This window comes from Chelonia mydas, chromosome 1 (assembly GCF_015237465.2).
Source record: "Chelonia mydas isolate rCheMyd1 chromosome 1, rCheMyd1.pri.v2, whole genome shotgun sequence".
Lineage (NCBI taxonomy): Eukaryota > Metazoa > Chordata > Testudines > Cheloniidae > Chelonia > Chelonia mydas.
This window is the reverse complement of record NC_057849.1, coordinates 163,330,078-163,355,733: the sequence shown is the minus strand read 5'-3', so window position 1 is coordinate 163,355,733 and position 25,656 is coordinate 163,330,078. Positions and strand designations below refer to the sequence as shown.

Here is a 25,656-nt window from a genome sequence, read left to right as displayed (position 1 = left end):
GCAATAGTGTTAGCACCTTTGGTACAAACTCTCACATGCCTTTTTTTGTTTCTTTAAAAACACTGTATTCACCATTTAATTTTATGTCCTATTTCTCTTTCCAGAACCTGCCCTCATTTCTGCCTTCATTCAGGACAAGGAAGAGCTTCTGTCAGGCACAGCAGTGGCCTGTGAACTGACAAGCATTGTCCCAGGAAAGCTAAGCTGGGACATGCTCCTCTCTCCGCCCACCAAGCAACCGGCTTGAGAAAAAAGAATGGCAGGATTCAGAAGAAGAGCCAATGCAAACCTGCTCCTGAGCAAGGTTGGTGTGTATGAGCCTTTTTGGAGGAAAGAGATGGTGGAAGCAGGAATTTGCATCTGGATAGGCCTTGCGCTACATCAGTCGGACCTGACTCCTCGCATCATCAAAAGCCAGCAATACCGTAGAATGAATTTAGTGAATATAGCTACCCATAAACTACAGTGACACTAAGGGATATGCTTAGACCACTGCTATGAGAGATCATTCCATCAACATACTCTTTCTTCTTCCACCCTCAAATGTGAAGGTGCTGGACAACAGCCTTGGAGACATGGATTATTCACAGAAGCAATACGTCACAAGCCAAAGGGTGTGAGAGGATACTTCATTCACCATAGCCCATTCAGCTCTTGGCCTCACTGCTGAGACTGCCAGCGAGGGTGCCTCTCTACCCTGCCTGCTCAGCCCCGATAGTGCACTGCCCCAATAGTGCACCCAGGGCATGCTGTGGGATGTCCATATTCTAACATCGTTTGGGTTTTTATTGTTGTTGTTGGGTTTTTTTGTCTGTACCATGGATGGAAAAATACAGGTAGAGATGGAAGCTGTGAACACAATTCTCTAAGGTGGCTCTGTAACCATGTTGCCCTATCAGTGTGACAAAAATTAAAAACCCCAAAGTCAGAAGGTGGACTCCCCTCAGACTGCCAGACTACTGTGAGCTGGCACAGTTAGCCTTATAGAGTAGACAGGCCATCAGGGAAACCATTGCCCTGTTTAAACTGGCTTGCAACTACTAGTTACTATGTCTCCTTGAAGGCAGGGATCAAGGTTTTTTTAATGAATAAGTGAAAAAATAGATTGGACTGAGTTACACCGCTGAAAAAAAATTAATGAACAAAAACAAAAACACCTTGTTCCCCTGCAATGTTTTAGCTATTGATCAATGTGTTATCAACATGGAGGAAAAAAACCCTGTGCATTTTAGGTGAAGACAGACTATAACTTACAGGCTTCATGCAAAAAGTCTTTACAATTTTCAGGCAAAATATAGTTAGTCTGTAACTCCAGGATTTCTGCAATTTCTGCTACTATTCAATATTATGTAAACATTTTAATTTAATAATGAAATCTCTAGTCTTTTCTGTTGAAAATAGTGGTCAGAATGAAAACTGATGCATGGTTACCCCCTTAACCCAACACTGCAGAAAACTATTTGCAGCCAAACACTAGCAGCTGTTAACTACAAAGCTTAGTTTAAATGCTACATTATTAAGCCACACCAATCTAAGACACAAACATTTGACTTGAGTCAAAGCACTTTAAAGTAACATTGCCTTTATGCTCATCCTTCCCCTTTTTCTCCCTCCCAGATGGCTCTTTGTTTAACAAAATTCTTCACAGCCAGCCTTTCCTGTCACACTGCCTCAGCTAGAAGGAGATTAGGGGTTCTCTCCGCTCCCTCAGCCGTGGAATTTCTCTTCTTTTATTTCCCTAACCTACGTTACAATTGCAATGAAGGGCTGGCACTCACAATTTGTTTTTAAACTGCTGCTACAAACACTGGTACATGCCACCTGGCAAGAGTTGTGGAGTCAGAACCTATTCTTCATCTCTGGAGCTCAGCAGGTACCTTTCCAATGGCTAGTCTCTAAGGGCCAGTCAACATAAAAAAAGCAAAACTATGTCAGGGAACCTAGTTACAACATGGTTTTCCCCTTGACCTGGTTAAAACATGGTTCCATTTTGTACACAAGACTTGGCCATGCAAAAACCTTTGTTAGTCCTATCTACATTATGAAATAGAGCTGTGTTGTTACCAGTCCCCTGACAATTCTACTCGTAGTGTACACAGGCTCTTACAAAGCTGGGAAATGGATGACTGAGTCCAAATATGAGCTTGGTTTCTCCACTTGGCTGTTTAAGATGACTGCGCAGAGATTCCCAGAAGGCTACTTTACAGATCCAATTTTAACCTAGTATGCCCGTTTCTTTATTATTGTTATTATTTATTTGTATTATAGTAGTACCTAGAGGCCCCACCTGAGATCACCACCCCATAGTACTAGGTGCTGTACAAACACACAGTGAGACAGAGCCCCTGCCCCGAAGAGCTTACAGTCTGGTCAGGACAGAGAAATGGTAGCAGGAGAAAAAGACTCACAGAGGTCTTTCCAAAGGTCACAAAGCAGGTGTGTGAACCACAAATAGAACCAAGGTCTTCTGAATCCCAGTCCAGTGCCCCATCCACTAGGCCACACCTGCTGTTCCTGTTCATACTATGAGCTAAAATTGTACTACAGTTATTTATATTCTCACAGCATGCAGAACCCTCAATCAGGATCAGCACCCCATTGTGCTAGGCACTATACAAACATATACGAAGACACAGTCCTTGCCCCCAAAGAGCTTACCACTGACTGACAGCTGTCACACGGTGGGTACTAGCACAGTTCTAGCACCAACTCCATGATCACAGCAGACAGGGATTTAGTTTATAACACTTTTACAAACATGCTTTTCAGAGAAATGTGCACGCTGGTCGGGGAAGCCATGCTAGATCCAAGGGTTGCTAGCACGATTTTAAGCATAGTATAGACTCTGCCTTAGAAGCAGCACAGCAACTTAATTTTGACAAAAGCACATACCACAATTGTGAGTGAGGGAGTGGCCATTAAAAAAATCCCCAAAGAAAATCAGAAACATTCTCTGATACTTCCCTACTAATTTTACAATTTTTTCCAGCGGCTTTTGGTAAGAGTGCTACTGGCATAGATTTTTGTTTCATAATTTCTTTTTTAAACAAGCATAAAAGAAGCACTCATATTACCATTTGGTAGATGGGCCTCATCTATTAAATGTGTAATCAAAGATTTCACTCAATTTAATAAAGACATTAAGACAATAAAGACATTTAAAGAAAGACATTTCTTATGTGTAGTAATGATGCTCACTTTGTAATATGGGAGCACCCCGTTAAATAGAGATCTGATGTTTATATTCCTGTATAATGTCTCTTTAAACAAAAGCTCACTGTTGTAATGATTATTGTTTTGATTCCGATAGTTACATGGCAAGGATTTGTGACCCTGTTAATTCCACATAAATAAATAAATAAGTAGTTAAAAAAAAAAGTCAGCATTCAGGTACTTGTTTTGGATAGAAAACACAAAGAATTACACTTTAAGGCCCCAATTTTGCAGTTAGCTGTATCTGGGCACAGAGGCGTGCCCAAGTGGTGCTCACTGAGGGATCAGAGCTGAACTTTGCATGTTGATAAAAACATTTAAAAATTAAATCAGATCAAAGCCTCTAGATTTTGATGCTATAGGCCAAATTCTGTGCTAATTTACATCCTCTATGACCCTTTGATGCCTATTTAAATGAATAATGAAAATCTGATATACCTTTTAAGGAAACCCAATAGTGTTTCCATTTCCTGCGTGTAGCTGACTCCACTTTCTTATTCTTTTTGTGCACCAGAAAATTTTTCACTGCAAGAGCCCCAGCTTTCCGTACAGTGCCCTGGCCAGCTGTAAGGAGGATGTCAGACTGCCCTGGAGAACTCAAGGTACCACTGCTTTGCTCATCACTCAGGGTTGAAGAAGCCTCTTCCAAGTTCTCGCTGTTGGTGGTGCTCATTTCCAGCTCCCTTCGGAAGTTCTCATACACTCCCTGACGGAGCCCATCTCCCGTGGAGCTGCTGCCGCTGTCACTGCCAATGAAAGCTCGACTAGTCGTTGGAGAATAGCTAGAGTTTGTAGCATTTGAACGTCTGGAGAGGAGGTCTGTATCGGTGGTTGCGCCCTCGATCCCACTGTCAGCAAATTCACTCCCTTCACCTGCATTCACATCCTGATTAAAAGAAAGGAAACAACATCGTATGAAGGTAGCTGATATACCATCCTACCCTGGCACTCTGAACAGGCTAAAAGAGCCTGAAGTTTCCCTGATTGTATCAAATTTCTTCACATTCCTACTTTGCTTGATATTGGAGCTTCCTTAAATTTGCCTTATGAAGACAAGTGGCTGGAAGAATAGGTATTCTAGCAGGGCTTCCAGCAACAATTTAGGAAAGACCAAACAGTGTTAGAATGTGCCCCACCACCAGAGTAAGTTGCGGGGGAAAGGGGAAATAACTTAAATTGTTTACCCTAGACTAAGTTAATGGTGGTAAGAGGTTTTCAGGAAAGAAAGCATGTGACAGCAAAAACAATGACAATGTCTGGGGAAGTAGTCATCACCCATAAGGTTCAGAGAGGAAAACACTAATATTGTATATTCACACCTATAACTGAGACTATGTCTTAGGCATCCTATGATTGCCACTTGACATTTATATAACTGAAGATGTACATTTCCCGTAGGTGGATATGTATTAAAAATTGTGGCATTCCCACTCTTACTACTCCCAGAAAGTATGTTGGGCAGCTTGATATCTCATTCCTTAAAAGAGGAGGAGACCTTAGGAGGAACATTTAACTGGAAAGAAAACTAACTTTTCCATCTAATGAGCCGATAAGGATTTCCTACTGATCTGAGAGCTACCCAAGAAGATGGTCTTAGCAACCTAAGGGCCCAGAGCAGCAACTGCTCCCTGCATGCTCCTGGCATAGCATGAGAACAGTATGAGGGCCTAGAGGGTGTCAGAATGTTGAGGAATTCTGAATGCTGATTGGCTGATGAGAAGTTAACTCATAATGGAAGGACTCGTTCTTTATAACTGCTGCACATCAGCAGAGACTTGTGAGTCTGTCTACGTGCACTGTTTAGAAGAATAACTACTTCCTCGCCCATTCAGTAAATCCAGTTCTTCCAGTCAGTTTTGATTTCAATACATTCATTAATAAAGTAACTTCTTAGACCCCAATCCTGCAAGCTGCTCTAGACTGTTGTACCCTTTCATCCACACAGCGCTCCACTGACTTAAATCGGACTCCATGTGGGTGCAGAGATCCTCCTGCACAGAGCAGCTTTCAGGGTCAGGATCTTATTTAGTGCTGTTCCGTACACCTGTTTTGGAAACCATCAATCTCCCCAGTTCCTTGCAACACAGAGAATAAGGGGATGCTTAGAGAAACATCAGAGTTAGTGCTGCTGAGAAACCACCCATTAACAATCGACTGTCACAGACTGATTTTCTCATCTCATCTCAAAATGCAGAAAGGTGCAGGGAAAATACAAATTATTAATCTAAGTTCTAAAATTCTCTGTGTCAGACACCGCATGTGTGGGAGATAGTCACAGCATTTCCACCAGTTTCACATCCATGCAATTCCAACTCTCTCAGTGGACTTTAAACTAGTATAAAACTAGAACACCTCTGTGCTGAATCAGGCTAAGGATATCTTAATGGATACAAATCAGGAGATTTATAAAAGGAACAATGAATACCTTTTGCGCGTGGTTAGATTTTTTTTTTTTTTGAGAAGTATGTGACTCCTATAAGTAACTAATTTCTAACTTGACATTGACCGTTGTGTAGCACAAGTTAAAAAAAATCACTTGAGTTTTTAAGCATATTCTAATATTAGGAAAATGTAGTTAATTGTTTGAGTCAAGTACTGATTTAATAGACATTTAGATTTCTAGTAATATTTTTATTCATGCTATGTAGTATGTATAAAGTTAATTCTAAATGTATTGCTTCTCTAATTTTTATTTAAAACATATAAAATAGTGTGTGTTTGTTTTTAAATGATGTGTCACTAAAACAGACCCATCAAAGCAGGGGATTAATGGAAATAGGATTTGCCCTCTTGGCAACGTTTATAAAAATTGTGCTTGATATGCTGTTTACCAGACCATGAGAGTTCTCTCAAAAAGAGGCATAATCGTAGTGGTCTCAGCACAGAACTGAAACCCAGGAACTCTAGAGTTCTAATCCTAGCTCTGACACAGATTCATTGTGTGTCGTTGAGCAAGTCACATTAAGGCTGAGCCTTGGTTTCCACATTTGTAAATGGGTATAATACCACATGTCTCTCAGGAATGTTGTACCAGTTATCTGATGTTTGTAAAACACTGACAAGATGAGAAGCTCAGCATAAATATATTATCTACACTCAAGACTATTGTACAACAATCATTATAACCTTGTGGTGATCCATGGAATAGACTAGATGGTTCAAAAAGCTTCCTTTCAACTCAGTGATTTTAGGATTCTAGCCTGTCCTCAATATCTCCTCACCAACACCCCAAGATCCTCTAAAAAACTGAGGTCTACACTACCACTTACTTTGGTATAACATACATTGCTCAGGGGTATAAATAAACCACCCCCATGAGCGACGTAATTTACATCGACCTAAGGCCGGTGTGGACAGCACTATGTTGCTGGGAGTGCTTCTCCCGCCGACATAGCTACCACCTCTCATGGAGGTGGATTTATAATGTTGACAGGAGAGCTCTCTCCCTCCGGCACACAGCGTCGTGTATTTAGTGTCACGTACTTAGTGTAGACTAGCCTTGAGATTCTGGCCCTGCAGGGGGGTTAGAATCCGAATACCTAAAAGGGAGAATAGATCAAAACTTGTTGCCAGTTGATATTCATCCAGTACTGTTCGCCTTTAGACATTACAATGTCACATTTAGCGAGACGAGTATCTTAAATGGTCTGCAGTATAAGACAATTGGTCTATAGGTCAGTAAGGTTAAGAGCATTCATCAGACAGATTTTTTGCCTTCAGGCCTTATACTGTACTGTCTGCTGGTTCCCATCAGAGGGTTATAATCAGTTTGAGTGTGTCACATGAAATTTTCTAATGACACCTTGAAATGTTATAATCCCCACACTAATAGAGTCTCAATTAAAGAGTTCAGCAGAAAGTCAGAAAGTCACAGAGGGTTATTATGCATTTTCGGGGGGGGAAGGGGGAGAGTCAGAGATTGAATGTGTTGTTCAAGTGGAGGACAGATGGGTTTTGATTAAGGAATAATAGAAAAATTGTCAAACTTGGGTGATTAAAGTTAGGCACCAAACTAACTAACTGTTTTAGTGACACTTCATTTAAAAACAAACACACACTATTTTGTATGTCTTAAATAAAAATTAGAGAAGCAATACACTTAGAATTAATTTTATACATACTACATAGCATGAATAAAAATATTAGTAGAAATCTAAATGTCTATTAAACCAGTACTTGAATCAAACAATTAACTACATTTTCCTAATATTAGAATATGCTTAAAAACTAAAGTGATTTTTTAAGTTAGGCTTGAAAGGTGGTTAGCACCCATGGCTCCAACTGATCAGCTCATCTAATAGAGCTAATATAACTTTAGGCACCCATTTTTCAAATTTTGGCCAAGAACCCGGTGACTGCTGTGCATGACACAGATATAAGGACAGTACTGTATGCTTCTATTAAAGAATACTCACATTTATTTCACAATTGCTCAAACACCACCCTAACACCCAGGATTATGGTGACACTAATGTCCTCTTAAAGGGAGACTATCAGAGTTCTGGATCTGTTACAGGAAGGGACAGGAAGGCATTCTAATATCACAGGTTAGCACTTAAGCCAAAGAAGCACATTTCATTCCTTGGTAAAAAGAATTACCAGTGAACTGATTTGGAATTGACAGGTTACTACATACACTGTATAGGGATTTTATGTTCTCTCTGGAATTCATGTCTCTAGCTCATGACTACATTCTTTGTAACTGAAAAAACAAACAAACAAACCACCACTACACTTAGGACCTGATCCAGCAAAGTGTTGACCACGTTACCGAAGGTAGGAGGTGTCTGATGACAACCATGCATGTGCTTTTGGAGCCTATGGTTTTTTGCTGTTTTAACAGAGTATAATTTGCCACTGGCAAATTTATTCTAGAGCTCCACACAAATACCACTATAGGGCTTCTTTTTGTTTCTCTTGGAGTTTGTTTTGGTTCTGACTAAAATCCTTGTCTAAAATCTTCTAAAATGCAGGAATGGCACCTGATAGTTTACTCTTTGCCAGGGAAATCCCCAATTTAAGCTCCCAGTCCTGCAACTAGTTCCCTCTAAGTAGATGCAGACGTGCACCCAGGCAGAGTCCCAGGGGAACCACATGCAGGAAGTTCATTGGAAAACTCGGGCCAAAATCTGTATTGCCATCCCACCGCCTCTCCACTTTTATTTGCCTACCTACAGGCCCGGGGAAGAACATCTGCTTTGTCTCAGAGAAAGAGAGCAAGCTATCTCCTTGAAGGCAGAGAAATCAAGGAGCTCAGCAGAACGAATGTTCATGTCTTAAGTCTCAGAACCAGAATAGAATATGAACCGAACAAATACAGACATAGATGAGTTTGCCCTTGTGACTAAATTTTTGCTATTTGGAGTGTGAGGAGAAGGCAGGAGAGTTATTAGCCTATAAACTGAAATCAACAAAGTCCAGCAGGAGCAGTGCAGCCATCTAGAATAAAAATAGTACTCTGCTTAGCAAGTCAATAGCTATTAACCTAACATTCCAAGGCTTTTACCAGAACTTCTATGCATCTGCAGATGCAGAGGATGACGGAAGTACTTCCTTACGTTCGCATCTGAGGATGCATTGGTTTTAAATGCCAGACTTAATTAGAAGAGGCTAAGCAGACTATAGAGTTGTCTATTAAGGGGCAGGGAGAAGATGTGCATAGCCAGATAGATTCACTACAGATTTTTAAAATCTACAGTTAGATCAAATACCTTTAGAGGTCGTTACCAATGCTGACTGAAGACCAGCAAGAAGACTCCCTACTAGAGACAAGAAGAATAACCTTCATAAGAGCCCTGCATAATGAAGTGAGAGTATCACTGCTTTGTTAAAGACACAGACCAATATCACTGATAAACCAAGACTTAGTGAAAACATTAGCAATCTAGTTATATAATACAGTATTATATATTATTTGATACATACAAATACAAAGGTTTCACATGAAGTAAGCTAGGAGCAGGGAGTATGATAGGGCTATTATACAATGTCAAGCAAGCAAGTAAACTAGATATTGTAGTGTCTGCAAACTCATTAGATGCCAAAGATAGATTTGATCATACAGCATGGTCACATTTCTTGAAAATCCTTGATTTGTTCAGAAGACATATAAACCCTCATGTTTCAGAGGGTTACATCCCTAAACAATTCCTTCTTCACTTGGATGTGAATCACCCTTTACACGTGAACCAAGTTCAATGGCACAAGCCAATCATTGGTGCTTGGAGGGTTTCATTCTTTGAAGAGGCTTCCACTAGAAGTGTCCACAGTCTCTAATCCTCTTTGCGTTTAGCAATACAACCATTAGCAATTAAAATTCCACAGTTCCCTAAAATTGTACATAACTTGTTAGAGGCATTAATTTGGCAAGCACCAGAGAAAGATATCAAAATGGAATGTGTGCACAATGAAACTGAGAGGATGCCCTTATGACCTAATGATAGTCTTCTGTCCAGCGTTAAGGTGTATCATCATATGCCACCCATGTTGCTTTGCTCAAGCCCCATTGTAGCATAATCCTGTCCTCCACATTAATAAAAAATCCATTGTCCAGGAACTTGAGGCAGGCGAGCAATCAACATTTTAGAAGATGTGTTTGCCAGGAAATGACTCAAAACCTTTCAGAAACTGCAGGTAAATTATGGATTTCATCCCTTTCAGACTTGAAGAAAATGTTTTAAAGCAGCAATAGAGAAACTTGAAGGTATCCCTGTGAGTCACCCTCACTGGGAGGAATACAATCTTGAAAGCTAATGGAAAGCAAGCTGCATCAAGCTTATGTCATATAAATTGCTTAAGAGTGAGAGGAACATTGATATTAGTGCAATATGGGATCACAATACTGGATAGACCACCTCAACCAACAATTGGGAGTTGATACTGAAGAATGTTCAGAAGACATATGTAGATCTGTGACATCTACTAGGCTTAAAAGAATTAAATTGGCATCTACAGATCAAACTTGGCAGTGCAAGGCAAAATAAAGGTTTATTTGTATATGTTCTGTGGAAGTGCCCTATGAAGTAGTATGGAATGAGGTATAATGACAAGCTAAGTTTGCTTTACACACTGATACAAAATGATTGAGTCTGTTGCCTTTGGAGATTCCAGTAGTTTACATATGCTGACATCTAAGAGAAGCTCCGGTTTTTCATTCTTGTGCATCAAATGCCATGTGCTTACGCAGTAGTGCTTCAGAAATTACAAAATTAGAAATTGCAAAATTTGAAAGATGGCATTACAAATCTGATCCTATTGATGCTGTCTGAAATGGTTCAGCAGGATGGCACTTTCTTTCTTTCCTTGAAAGAATCTTTAGATAACTAGATATTAGCCTACTCCTCTAGATTCTTTCCATACCAACAAACACCACTTGTATCTTGACAAGGTTGAGTCACAGTCAGGTGGTTTCTGTCCAGTCTCAGTCATAACCTGGCAGAGCGGAAAGACGGTAGGATACGGATTCAGTGTAAAGGTGTGGTAGAGCTCATCATCATTAGATTATGGCCTGACGTTACAGCTATACATGTTCCCCTCTCTCCCAATTGCCTTGTATCACATTGACTGGAAGGGGTGACAAGATATAATCAAGGCCAAGCCCAAGGACTCGGCTTGACCTAAATTCTGCAGCAAGCCACCCTGGTTTCTGTTATACGCAGGTGAGGTAAATGAAAATTCTGAGGCCAATTCTGGTGAATTAAAAAATGGAGATTTTTACTGAACTAAATGTGGAAAGTGTAACAGTCAGTACAATATTCCTTGGGATGTTTATTTTTTCAGTCAATTCAATTTATGTTTCACTGCCCCCTGCCCCCATTCTCCACTTTCAGTTTGCTGCAGAATTTTGTACTGACAATGCTTAACAGCAGGGAAAGGCTATCAGTGGGGAAGCTGGGTGTTTGGACAGCTGGGTAAGAGACAGTGGGGATTTCTGCCCCAGGAAAGCGTAGGAAGTGGTTTGCTGTTTTGTGCACCCACAAAGCAGTTGAGAATGGCAAGCGGATGCATATTCTCTTTCCTGGCTCCCCTTGTGGGATGGATTGGCCTAGTCTATAAATTGTGGGCAGGGGGACTTGAATTCCTTTTCCTTCCTCAGCAAAAATCGTCAGCAACCAGGTGCCTATTGCCGCCACCCAGTGCCTATTGCCGCCACCCATGTTAAATAAGCACACTGGCTGAATATCTCTGGTAAGATGATCAGCAGTGAAGTAGTTAATAATGCTGACATTCAAATTGCTTCCACTCCACTTCAGCACTCAAGCCCCAGTGAGACAGTTGGAGCAGCTCACATTTGCTACACACTATTGTTTGAGGCTGTTTGCAGACTTGGGAGGACACTGCTCCATCAGGTTAGACTCCGTTCATATGCTGAAGTTTTCCTTTGCAGCTATATGGCCTACAATTTTTGTTGTTTAAAAATGAGAACATAGATTCTGCAACACACAATAACAGGACTATAGACCCCCCAACAGTGTGGAGCATTACCGTGGGATCTTATGTACAAGTGGCTTTTTCACGGCTTCAGCACTGATTTCAGCAGGACATGAGTAAGGGCGGCAGAATAAGGCTGTAACCCAGCAAAGTATGACTCTTGCAATGCTCTGTACATAGGACTACATTACAATGTCTTTCTATACCCTCAAAGACTCATACAGACAGTCCCCTCTTTGCTGTCAATAGCGGCACAGAAAGTTTCCACACCCAGATCTTAAGAGCTCTTGAGGGCTGTGGCTCTTAACCCTTTTGCTTGTGGATGACATACTGAACTAGCCCCTCAAAACTCACCTTTCTTACAACACAATGGTCTACCCAGATGAAGAAAATTCTGACTGGGAAATAATGCTAAGTACAAAGCTAAAGGGTATTCTGACCACACTGGAGTTAAATAAACAGTGACAAGCTTCATCGAACTCCGAAGTAAAAAGCAGGGTTAGATTTATTTACTCTAATTAAAAGTCAATTCCTTGAAAATGTCACTGAGGGGGTGGAGGAGAGAAAAAATAAAAGTAAACTAGAAAAACAAAATCAGAATCAAAGCAAGTCATTTGGGAGTTCACCTGAACAATTACATAACTGAACAAGGCAGGAAAATGTCTGCAAAGCTGGATGAAAACTAGGTCATAGGATAATACACTGAAGCATTCTGAAAAGAAAAGTTTCAGTGAAGAAAGACTCAAGTGGAGAGTCTCACTATTGCAAATTACATCCAGCTAAGTAAGCGCAGTCCCTCAGATGGTCAGCTGTGGCAACTGTCTGTGGTTTTTACATGGGAAGCATACAATATAGCCTATAGAGATTACAATTACTGGGATGGCAAAAGTACTTCAAATGTATAAATATGCGCAGTCCTAGTGTTAAAAAAATGACAATGGAAGCAAATCAGATCGTACGGCTGTTAATTTTCTTTCTACTAACTTTGAACAAAGGGAGAAAAAGAATCCACTAGAATTTTCAAAAGAATATTACAAGGTTTGCCCAAGGATCCAAAAAACTTTCCCCAAGGCCCTTCCCCTAGCACACAGGCATATGAGAGTGTGCTGGGAAAGGCCTCTGGCTGTTGTTTGCTTTAAAACATCTAAAATGGTCGTACCCAACATATTATATAGTCCCATCCATTTTGAGAATGGTTAGAGATACATTTGAGACCTTTGTGCAATAGCATTAGGATGAACGAAGAAGCAACTCAGTGCACAATGATAATTAACCACAGAATTTTGCTTAGCCAGCATTTGAAATTGCAAGGTGCATATTAGGACAGAGAGATGAGAGAAGGCCACTAACTTATACTTCTCACATACTTCTCCCTTACTGTGTGTCATTAAATTATAACTGTTTTCTGTTCTCTCATTTGACTCCAGCTGGACTAAGAATATGTTTGGAATCTTCTTTCTAGTATTAAACTAGACTATGAAACTAGACTGAAATATACATATCCTTTGTGGAGATGTCTTACACAATTTAATAGAAAATTGTAAGCTTTCTACAGTTTTTCTTTTTAACCATGCTATAGAATGTAATGAAAAATTAGAAACCCGGCACAGAATTCTATGGGATGGTACAAAAAGCAAACAAACAAAACTGTAGGACAGATATCATTCTCTAATAAAATGTTTTTATAGTGATTTCTATACAGCCCAATTTAATTCCTATCGAACACGATTGGTTTCATCCCTATTGCATTCTCTATAACTTTCCCACAGGGAAATGGCTTAGGGTCCATTAGCAGAATCCCTGCAGAGACTTAAAAATGTAAACAAAGGTATTTTCAAATGTAACTAAAAGGTTTTTAATGTGCCAAGACCCAACAAGATTTGGGTTCAGCACTGAAATTTTCAGTGTCCAAAGGATTAAAGAAGTATATTTGTTCAGTCTCTTCCTATTTAATTTTATAACAAACAATGCACTGCAGATGTTGAAAGGAGACTTATTATTCCCCAGAGTCAAGGAATAGCTCAGTGCCTACATAAATGGCCCAGCCTGGGCCAGCAGAGTGTTTGAAACCAGGACATTCAGTGCTAAAAGCATGAGTCTCTACTGCTTGAACTTAAGGACTACGCCATGAACTGGAAGCAGCAGCAGATATACAAACTTCTTTGTGGAGCAGCCACAAGAGGACAAAGACGCATCCTGCTACTACATGTGGCCAATACCTCTTGGCTTACTGATTAGTTATAATTTTTAAAAATGGAAACAGTCCATACTCCACGTACAGTTTTCAGACAAATGGTGATCAATTTCTGGAAAAAAAGACAGCTTAAGTTCTTATTGGGGCTTGACTATCTCTCAGGCTATGTCTACACTGGCAATTGAACAACAAAACTTTTGACTTTCAGAGGTGTTACCCTCCCACCCCGCGAAAGACAAAAGTTTTTGACATGACAAGTGCCAGCGCTCTCCTGCTGACAACACACCACTTGTTGGGGATAGAAGTTTTTTGTCAGCAGAAGAGCTGACAAACAGTGGCTATACTGCACGATTTTTAGCAGCACGGCTGTAGCAACACAGCCATGTCGCTAAAAGCTGTGTAGTGTAGACATAGTGTCAGCCTGGAAACTGAGAGCACTGGGGGTTTCATCTGAAACCAAATACCCAACATCAGTGCAAGAAGCCCCAGGTTTACCAGAGACTTCACTGGTCACTGGCTGTCGACCACCATCCCCCACAAAATTAATATTTTCAATCTAAAGTATCACTACAAATTTTATATGGTGATCAGGTAGAAGGGACACCTTGGAGATGGTACAAAAACCATATCTCAAGGTAATTGCTTCCCCTCCCTAATTATACTTCAGGAATATTTATAAGGGCTATCAATAGTGAATGAACTATTGATCACAAGATTAAGATTCTGGCTGAAAATCCACAAAAGGAAGGAGGGAGAGACCATCTGCCTAGAACAGGTCCAAAAAAGAAGTTATAATCTCAGCAGATGTTTAGATACAGGCTGGATACAACATAATTGCTCCATTAAATTTGGATTTCAGTAAACAAATTATCACTTTGGGGGTTCTCAAAAACTTCAGCTGAAACTCGGGGGGTGGGGGGTGGGGAGGAGGGCAAATGGGATATAAGCTGTGTACAACAGCAATTTGCCTTCCTGTCAGCAGAAATGGGTGACAATACCAACCAAGTAAGCTTTTTCCACCTACATCACATCAGTTCCAAAAGCCCAGTAGGATCCCAGCAGAGCTCTGCTGGAAGTCTTGATTTAGCAGAACTGAATCTGTAATGTTAAGGAAAAACAGAACTGCTGTGTGGGTGCCCCAAAGCCACTTTCTGAATATTAATTGCTTGTACGTATTGAAACTAATGGTCTCTCCAGTGCTGAAAGGTTCTAGCTCCCAATTAAAGAAAAGTGACTCCCACGTTTCAATTTTAAGGTTTAACCTTTTGTTTCTTTTGCTAGAAACTGAAAACATTTCATTTAATTTGTTTATTTAATTTGATAAAGAGATTCTATTCACATTTCACAAAAACATAACTATTGCCAGGCCTAGCAAAAGAACTTGTGACTTAAATGTTATCCTGAAAAATATATGGCTTTGCTTTTTAAAAAGGGATCTTAGGTGCCTCGGTTGTTTTGAGATGCCTTAACGCAATATGATTTTCAGACAACGGTGCTCAACACTTTCAGAAAAGCAGGCTCCCTTAAGATGTCTCAGGATGAACACCCCAAAACAGAGTTTCACAAAAATCACCAGCCACTTTTGAAAACTTGGACCACATTAAAAATTAAGAGCAAACCTTGCCAATGTACAGTAGGAGATGTGCATGCATAACAATGGCAGAATTCAGCCCTCATGTGCTCAGCATCTCCAACTCCTAGTGACCTCTTCCAGAGTTTGGGGTATTCAAGAGCTTCCTGCCAAAGTCTTTCAGGACCTTATGGGTTTGGGCACGGTTATCATAAAGGCAGGTGAGAATGGAAAACCTGCAAGTCTCTGAAAAATGATTCTCTGAAAAATGTGCCAAGATTTATGCAATTATAATGTAAAAAGCCTGACAGAAAGGAGGGTGCAGTGGTTAAGGCACACACTTAGGACTTAGGAAACCTGGGTTCAAGTCCCTATTCCTCCACACGTTTCCTGTGTGACTTTGGACAAATCTCTCAGTCTTGCTGGGCTTCAGTTCCCCACCTGTACGATAGGAATGATAGCACTACCCTACCTCCCAATGTCATTGTGAGGATAAATACATTACAGATTGTGAGGCACTCAGATACAATAGTAATGGGGGCCATAAAAGGTCCCCTGGTTCATCGATTCCTAGTGTTTCCACAATTCTCCTTTCCCTCCATCCCCCAAAAGCTATCTCATCAGACTCACCAAGGAAGTAGCTCTTTCATTCTATATACCATTACAGTTTCCTTTTTGCTGTATTTTATAAATAAAGCAACATATTAAAATCTTTTTCCGGGTCTCACCACAGGCAAGTCTGGACTAACAAAGATTACTGCTAAAAATAAACCTTAGCTTTACTGTATGCTGTTGGAGTTAGGGTCCTGGAGGGAATGTCAACCCTTTCAGATTTTTAATTTTGTTTATTGTAGTTTATTTAATGAAATAATTGTTGCTGAGTCTCTTTCGATCAATAGTCTGAAATTGGAAGAGATCTATCTAGTGATACAAGCTACTGATGTGATGTCACAGGCTATGTCCGATGAAATGAGACTCAAATTCATTACTTTCATTAGGTGCCTCAAAGGGATATTCTAATGGCATGATGAACGTTGGGGAGAAAAAAATACTTCAGCATTTACCAACTGTGTGGCTCTCCTTTTCAAATACACTCTGAAAAGAACTGTAAGGCAGAAGTTGAACCTAACAATTTTCTTTGGATTAACAGAAAATGCTTTGTTTATTACTCCTAAATGGCAACCTGTTTTCTGTTGCCTGTTGTTGCTTTTTTATCCTGTGCTATCTTTAATAGCCTTGTTGAGGATGTGAGGAGTTTCCGTGCTGATACTACAAAAAAATGCCTCCAAAAATCTAGAGCTTATTTTGAAGTACAAAGCTTCTGCTGTGAGAAGCTGCAGCATCTGTTTTAGAACGTCATTTTTATATTTAGAAGCAGAACATCTTCATAGATCAAACACAGCCAACTAAACCAACAACCCACCTCCAGTTGCCTTCTGCAAGTTAGTGCCAACCAATGCCCTTCCTTCAGTCACTCAGCTGGGTTTCATTTCACGTTCTAGTGTCCCCCTCATTGACCCATCATGTTAGCAGATCCCAACACCTACACTGCAGTATACTGTGACCAGCCTCGCTCATGCTGTCAGATCTAATCTCTCTTGAAGGGGTGTGCAGCCAAAAGCTCAGTTCAGCATCAGGATGCAAATCTGTCAGTCTCCCACACCCATTCAAAGTGCTTTTTTTCCTCCCCCCCGTAGGTCACAAGATGTGATGAGTGCTCCCTGCTACATACGTACTAAAATTAAAACATATAGTCAAATCAGGGTAGTCACCGAAGCATGCAATCTAGTGCAAAGCTTGACCCATTTGGTCAGGCTCTTCTTGGACTGTTCTGTTTCTGTCTACTGGCTCTGCTTCCGATCCAACGCCCACAGACAGCAAATAAATAGCGGGGAAGACATTATCATCAGCCTTCTATTTTGGAGTTGTGCCACCCCTCAAAGAAGGGCCAGCGTGCCAAATGCACTCTGCATTCAAATATATTTCACCTGCAGTGGCTGCATACGGCACATGCGTGGCATGGATGCTGCATTACTTCTATTTTTGTAAGGGATACTGTGCTATTTACCACATGCAACGTGCTGCTGTATGCAGCCCAGGCCAGTGCAATGTAACCAAGCAGATGTGTCACAGCTAATACAGTGAAACATTCAAAGAGAACAACACAACACACACAATAAAGAGCCAAACCAAAACTCTGATCCACGGATTAGAGGAATGGGTGTGTGTGTGTGTGTGTGTGTGTGTGTAGGGGGGAGAACGACAGTGCACAGCTCTGTATCCTGTGCTCTCCCTGGCTTGGGGAAGCTGCACTTCCTCCACTACCCTCTTCCTTGGTTGGTTCAGTGACTATTCCCCCTCCTTTTTCAATCCCTGATAGATGACTCGAAGCAGATCAAGTGCCTGCAGGACTCCCAATCTCTTCCCATTGAAGAGCACTGTTTTCTGAGTGATGTTTTGCAGGACTTTGAAATTCAGACATTTAGATCAATGGAAGTAGAGAGGGAGCGTCAATCCAAGGGGCAATTTTGATGGATGGGAGTGGGGGAGGGGCAAAGGTGAATTCTCAGTACTTCCCATCGGGTTGGCGAGAGGCTTGGAAGCAGCATTGAAACATGGAAGGGTGGGATGGACCTCAGTATCCTCTTTTGCTCCTGGCCATTATAGCTAAAGTGTGACATGGGGATGATGCACTTGAGTTCCATGAGGGCAATGGTAAGAGACGAAGCTTTGACCAGATACTCTAAAAGCACTGCCAAATAAATAGAATAATCTTCCTATCTGTCTGCAAACTGCAGATTTATCCTTCCCAGAGAGAAATGACTCAAAGGAGTGGAAAAAAACCCCACTACGATTGAAATGGAGCTAAGAGTTTTGAACAGAGCATTCATGAAAGTACATCCAGTCCTGAAGGCACTTGTTCCACTCCCCCCTTATTTAAAAAGAGGAATATGGAGGGAAACAGAACATACATCAAGCTGCCAGTATACCACAGTCTACTTAAAACATCTGTGATTGTGATCTAAATAAAGAACATTTTTTAAGTACATGAATTTGCTAAACAGAAACAAAGAGTTTCAAAAGTTTAAATGGAATAGAGTAAAACTGCATTACCTGAGCAGTTTTTGCCCTTCGGCCTTGCATGCTGTTGCTGTGGCTGATTTGTAGGTTCGTGGCACCTTCTGAAAGGCAGTGAGATTTCCTACAGGGGAGTGTATTATAATTACTATAGGAAGGAGTATCCTCTGCTGTAGTTGACGCCATCTTATGGTTCCCAATATCTGGAATATCGGACACCAAGTTCCGACAGTAAGCCCCAAAGCTGTTTCGTGGGCCTCCGTTTATTGTAGCACCTGAGTTTTTTGGAGAATACAAGTCACTCATAGAATTGGCACGTTGGCAGGCAACCAGCTGCTGGGGATTGTTGCTTGCTTCTGTGCCTCGAATCCCCTCACCATCCTTCTCCTCAGCCGAACCTAAGATTTCTTCATTGCTTGTTAAATGTTCTTGGCTGAGGTCAGAGAGTGAAAATTCCAAGCTGTCCTCCCGCCAGATGTCTGCAGATTTTGAACGCTTTTTCTTGAAGCTTGCAGTTTCCATGAAAGTTGTCCCATTTGTTGCATATCGATGCTGTCTGCCATCTTCTTCAGCCAAAAATGTAGTCTCATCCCCGTAAAGTCTGCTTTCTTCCGTGTCTGGCATGCTCTGCACTGAGGCTGCCGTGAGAACTGTGCTGCTGTCCACGCTAGGAGTAACAGAAGAATCGGTGTGGTAAGAAACAGGCCTTAATCCCATGTCCACTCTGTCCACCCAAATGGGGCTTCCAAAGTCCTCTAAATTGGCTTCTTGGTTAAAAGGCTCCAGGCCATTTTCTGCCAATGACTGGGGGATGCTAGGAGTACTGCTAGATCGGGTGCTCACTTCTGAGTTCCTGTGGATAACTTTCCCTGAAGAAGCATGCCTGGTCCGTCGAGAAGTTTTATTTGAAAGGCGAAGCGAGCGTGATGTGTGCTTCCGTCCCAGGCCGGCGTGCTTGTCTCCATACAATGCGTGCTCTACATTTTGGCTTTCCGCGTTTCCCATGGTTTTAAGGTCTGCAAGATTAAAGAACAGGAAATATTAAACTTTCAACTAATATATATACCAATATATATAATATGGTTGTTAGTAGCTCCCATGGATTGTACAAAGGAAAGAGATTGTTTCTTAAAAGGAATCTAGACCCTCTCATCCAGAAGTAGTGCTAAAAGATACATGTCATCGTGTATCTATGATCCATGTACATCTGCTGAAACGTGTTGTAACTAACAAGAATTATATTAACAGTGATGAATAATAAAATGTAATCAGTTTGCAACATCACTTGTTAACTCAAATACAATCCAGTGAAGTTTTCCAAGGTATGAACCCAGGGCCTCAGTTACCCTGGTTTAAATCAAGAGTAACTCACTAAATCCAGAGGTTACATCAGTGTAGATCAGAGGAGAATCTGGCCTTGAATGTGGCTTTGAGTGTGAGCCAATTTATAATGAAAGTAAAATGGTAATCTCAGTTTTACACACATCAGTTAAATCTATTAAAATCAGTTAATCCTCAATGCAACACTGGCCAATAATGTAACCTGCAAAAATTAAAGTTCCATTTCCATACCAGAATCCCCTCCCGCTGAAGCAGGACTCCCTCTCATTTAGCAATATGGAATTGCAGGGTGGTTGCATCCTCCTGATACCTGTTCATGACCCCCTGGGTCAGAACCTATGCTCTACACTAAAAGAACAGAGAATTATGTATATTTAGGTTCCTACCAGAGGATGGTTAAAGGGGAGAGATTCTGTATTTCTACTTTTTGAGCAACATCATTTAGTATTGAAAAAAAAAAAATCTAATGGAGCCACATTTGTAATTATCAACACCACTACTGGCAGCCAAGGCATCAAAATGCAACTCTGCAGAGCAATACATTCTACAAGCACTGTTCTAAGGAGATCCTCATTGAGGACCATAACTCATTCTAATGCTTTGTACCAATGATTGAAAAAAATTTTAAGCCAATCCTTGCATAGGAAAGAGAAAAATGATCACTAATGTTTCCAGAATCCTGCAAACTGGTGCTTCCAAGCCATCCCCACTCACAGGGGACATGTTCTGGTGTGATGTCAGGGTGTCACACCTGGAAAGGAAGGTCAATTTCTAGGCCTAGCAACCTTGACAAGGTTACTTTATAGTAACACTACAGGTGACTTTTCAAAGTCATACGTGGAGTTGTAGCTACATGACTCCTGCTGACTAAGGGGAAATTTTGCAGCTAAATACCTGCACAATGCTTTAAAAAACAGGGTTTTTTAATAAAAGCCTCTAAAAAAGTCAGTCCTAGGTCTGTGCTTCATTACATCTAGGCAAGCTTTAGACCATTATTTTGCTTCTATACGTTTTAAAGCCTCAACAATAATTAAATATACCATTGTACTTAGTTTTCTTTGGGTTTTTTTTAGTATGAGAGATACTGTACCACAGTTTTTCAGTCTATGTAGAATAAGAAATAACAACAGTAACTCAGATTCCACTGTGTGTGGGTTACATGATCACTGTGCCAAAGTATTAAAAAAAAAATCATTTTTTTTTTAAATCTTCTTTTGACACTGGTAATGAGACTTGTAAAAACATTTGCTGGACATCAAAAACTGAGTTAGGAGTTGCATCCACTCAGCGTCCTCTCTAAAAATGCTAAAAACTACTTTACCTGGGTTGGAACCAGGCTCCTTGAGACCCACGAGAACAGAACAGATGCATCTTGTATGAGGTTCTACCAAATGCCTTTGTGCAAGGGCTTTTGCAAACATAATGGCTAAATTCATTCTTGGTGTACTTCAGCTGATAAGTCCAAGGAAGAATTTGCCCCACGCAGCCGGCTTCATTTCTCCTGTAGGCTGGTGTAACTCAGTGAAGTCAATGAAGTTATACTAGCATTACACTGACATAAGTGATACCAGACTCAAGACCAGGAAGGAACAATTATAGTGTTATTGTAACTGGATAATAGCATTATTTACAGCATAGATACAAAATTATAAAATAAATAATCTCTGTTTTAAATTAAAAAAGAAAAGTAGCTGCTTTGGCCAGGAGCAAAATTACGTATGTATTAAAATACAAAATCGTACAAAATTTAATATGAAAATAAAAACAATCGCAAAGAAAATGGTGCGCAACTATTTACATATAGACAAAAAACAATTCTTTAAGAGGGATCACAGGACAAAGACTTTCTGGTTTTGAGGCAGCTATATTAGACTTGAGAAAAACAGTAAATGATGTCTAGAAAGCAGGATAATAGCGGGAGGGTTATTGCTAAGGGCAGTGGGTTTCTCCATTATAATCATGTGCCATACTTTATTGAATCAGATGCTCATAGAATGAATATCATTGTGTATGTGCATTAACCAGCTGAATACACAATATCAGCTACTGCGCAGAACCTATTTAACCTCACATCGACTACACAGAAAGGACTGAATCAATTCTGATAAATGTTCACACTGCAATTCTGCTCCAGGTACTATCAAACACTTGTGGTGGGGATGTATTTTTTTTGCAAATACTTTGGAAAATGGTCAGAATAGGAGCTAGTATGCTTTTGAGTTTCCCTATACAACTAACTAGCTCCAGTTAGGTCACTTTTTAGTTATGACTTGCTAAAAATCTGTGTGGTAGAAAGGGGTATGGGCACTACCTAAAACATTCTGACATCTTTGTATCGAAATAAATTGACCAAGTGAATTAAACCACACAGAGTGAGATCCCAGACTCACTTAAGTAAATGGCAAAGCTCCCATTGACCTCAATGCAGCCCGAGCTCTGGGACCATCCCACCTCACAGGGTCCTAGAGCCCAGGCTCCAACCCGATCGTCTACACCACAATTAACCAGCCCCTTTGCCTGAGCCAGCTGGCACAGGCCAGTTGCAGGTTTTTAATTGTGGTATAGACAGACCCTATGAGGCTGGAGATTTACCCAAGGTTTAGAAAAACAAATGCATTCAGCAAATTTTAGCCCAATATATGTTAAAATGATAGAGTTCTCAACCGCTGAAGAACAGGGTTTATTATTTAAATTGAGTCATAAGAGTAAGTGTTATTCTAGATTGTTCTAGTCAGGACAGAACATGAATGTTAGTTACATTATCTTTTGTTTCCAAAACCTTTAAATGTGACTCAGGTAGCACAAAGGTGCCCTTTGTTTTTGCAGGTTGGGTCTAAAACAGATCTCACTTCTAAGCCTTGTAGAAGGAAATCTCTAGGGGAAAGGTTTTTGCTGCACTGACTTTAAAACGCTTGCTAACAACAATTTCATTTCAAAGGATTTTCACTGGCTGCGGAAACAGATCTTTACACTGTCATCTTCCCCATTATCAAGAAAGATAACCACCATTTTGGTGTCATTTTGAGAAGAATTAAGGATTTTTACGTTTAAAACATGATTGAAAAGAGGCGCTCTCTCACTAAAGACACAAATCTGCAGAAAGGCAAGAAAGTTCTTAACAGCACTCAATGTACGGAGACTCAGGCCCTCAGAGACCAGCAAACGCATCACTTACTCAATGAACAGAGCAACCTGATGCACAGCACTCTGTCAGTTCAGCAAACGATCATTATGTGCCACAGTCCCAATGTAACATTAATGGACACAATCATGCAAAAGTTAAAACAAACAATTTTTGCCAAGAAAAGAAACCGAGGATAAGCCTATATTCTGTGAGAAAAACAGATGGCTAGAAAATTCTTTCATGCAAAGAGTAATGCATTTTCTACACAGATAAAAGCTAAGCACCTGCGATAATGGTTTTCTCAGCACTAACATCCTTGGGAATATGAACAGAGACATTCACAGGAATGTTTTCCAACCTGTTTCACATGATGAAAAAAGTATGTGCTAGATACTGACAAGAAACATCATGCTCCCAAGTAAGGAGTTGACCATTGTCTGCTTAGCTGATGTACACTTGGGTTTTACTTAACAATTAGAGTCTCCAAATCCTGAAAACCACTGCTTGTGCGATTAGCCCTGAGTCACTGCTCAAGTGAGTAACAATGATTTAAATAGGCCTGTTCCTAATCCCATTGAATTCAGTCAGAGCAGGGTCTGATCTTAAGTAAGAGTATGCAGAACTGAGCCAAGTCAGAATAAACCGTGTTTGAAGTAGTCATAAAATAACCTGTCTCAAAATTAGAACATGAGTAATATTAATGGGAGTTATACACAGACATTGAGAAGACAAGAGTTGCGATTTTTAGCTTATTAACTGAATCAAAAGGTGCCTATTTGAGCACTGTACAAGGTAGCAACAGGATGCCACATAAATCAGTGGTGACTTGTCTCAATGTTTAAAAACAGCTGTAAAGCAGAGTCAGGGGATGCAACATGTCAAAAATCTGTTCTGAATTTATTTTCCAAAGCTAACAAAAGATTGAGGCATACAGAATATGTCACAATAATTTTTTTAAAATATTATTATTATTTTGGAAAAATAAAACTTAAGACTGATGGCACAAACAGAATATCAGTAAGGAAAAAGCATACATTCTACAATAAGCTTCTGGGAGAACAATGCTCCCTGTAAACTAACTGAATTAGATGGAGAAATAAAACTGTAATAGAATTGTTGAATTCTCCTTGAATTAGTTTAAAATAAAATATTGCTATGTAGAAAGAGGATTTTCTAGATGTACTGGCTGAAGTCCCATTTCAAATTTCATTTTTTCTCAGTACACTAATTTTCCTTTCTCTCCTCTTCTTCCTTTTCTTCAATAAAATATTCATGACAGTAATTACAGAAAATAAAGCTAACTTAATAGCTCGCAAGTTTTTGACAAACTGAACTTTTAGATTGCAGAGGAAAGGATGAAATTTATTAACTTCCAAGTTAAATTTGAAGCACCTCACAAGACAACAGATTGCAAATTTAAAATTAGATTCTGGTGGGAGGTCTTGGTAACAAATCTCTATTTTTCTCCTGGAGTTTGAAGTTTGGAGGCTGTGAGGACCAGAACAATGATAAAATCAACAGCAAGAACTAATTCTATAGAAATGAACTTTTACTAAATTCTGCAAACCAACAAAAAACATTTTTACTCAAGTCACAAAAACCACATAGAATGAGAACAATTTACAATAGTAACTAAAAAGGGATACACACATTTTTCGGCAATTAAAAGATTTTTTTTTCCAAAAGAGATTAAAGTTCCAGAGTAATCTTATACCTTTGAGCTTCTCAGAAACTGCAATGGAATATTTCATTGTTTTGAATTAAGAGCTTTTTAGCCAGACATTTCTTTTTATAATCCACTTTAAATATGTTAAAGCATGGGATGTACTCCAAAAAGGCCCTGCAGGCAACCCAAAAGCAGTGGGAGGAAATGGGAGGTGAGGAGGGAGAGGGAGGAAAGGAGCTGCTTGATAGAAATTCTAATGCTCTTGTATTGCTAAATGGGGGTAACCATAAACCACATGCAGTTTCTCCAAATTTCCCCCTCCCACAAACCATACATAACATAGCAAAATCCTAAAGAAAATACATAGACACACACATACCTTACAAGGCAGTACAGGTAGCCAATGCAACTTTCCCCAAGAGAACTGTGGCATTTAGATGTATAGAATTGCAAATGATATCAAAATGAACAGTTACTGGAACCACAGAATCTGTCAGCACCTGCCACTCAGCGCCTCCATTATTGTCTCATCAGAGTCTATGAATATATGCCAAAAACCTGGTGAGGGGGGAAAGGGGAGAGAGAAATAGGCAAAGGATTAGCAAAAATGGTTAGAAAGGAGGACATTTTCTGCCAAGTCCTATTTTCATCACTTACCTAAGAAACATTATATAATACAGTGCTTAAATTCTGTATTTAAATTATATATATAATCTGACAATAGCAGAATCACTGAAAACCTCAGTCTAACACTTTATGAAGCCAAACCGACGGTATGCACTCCGTTCATTTTCTTACCACTTTAAGAATCTTATAGAAATTGACAAGCGACTGCTGAGGGCAAACAGAATGATACAGGACTGGAGGGTCTCAGTGACAGGTCAGAAAAATTACATTTGTATTCGGTTTTCTGGTTTTGGTTGGTTGGTTTTTGAGGGGGTGGGAGAGAGAAAAGCAATTAAACAGGGTCCCACATAAAAGATACTCAACACTCCCCTCAGAATTCTGTGCATGGCTATTTTGTATTTCTTTCTGCTTGA

General features: G+C 40.1%; 1 protein-coding gene across 6 annotated transcripts in view; it reads right to left on the bottom strand.

Moving 5' to 3' along the window:
• Positions 1–25,656, bottom strand: part of TIAM1 (TIAM Rac1 associated GEF 1) — a 248,244-nt gene that overhangs the window by 77,179 nt on the left and 145,409 nt on the right. For all 6 annotated transcript variants that reach the window (XM_037905275.2, XM_043538299.1, XM_043538292.1 and 3 more), the window contains 3 exons: positions 24,996–25,174; positions 18,522–19,501; positions 3,652–4,099 (listed from right to left, as the gene is read on the bottom strand). In XM_037905275.2, the coding sequence (XP_037761203.1) occupies positions 3,652–4,099; positions 18,522–19,490 (1,417 nt within the window). In that variant the 5' untranslated portion in view covers positions 19,491–19,501; positions 24,996–25,174. The remainder of the gene's footprint in view (positions 1–3,651; positions 4,100–18,521; positions 19,502–24,995; positions 25,175–25,656) is intronic.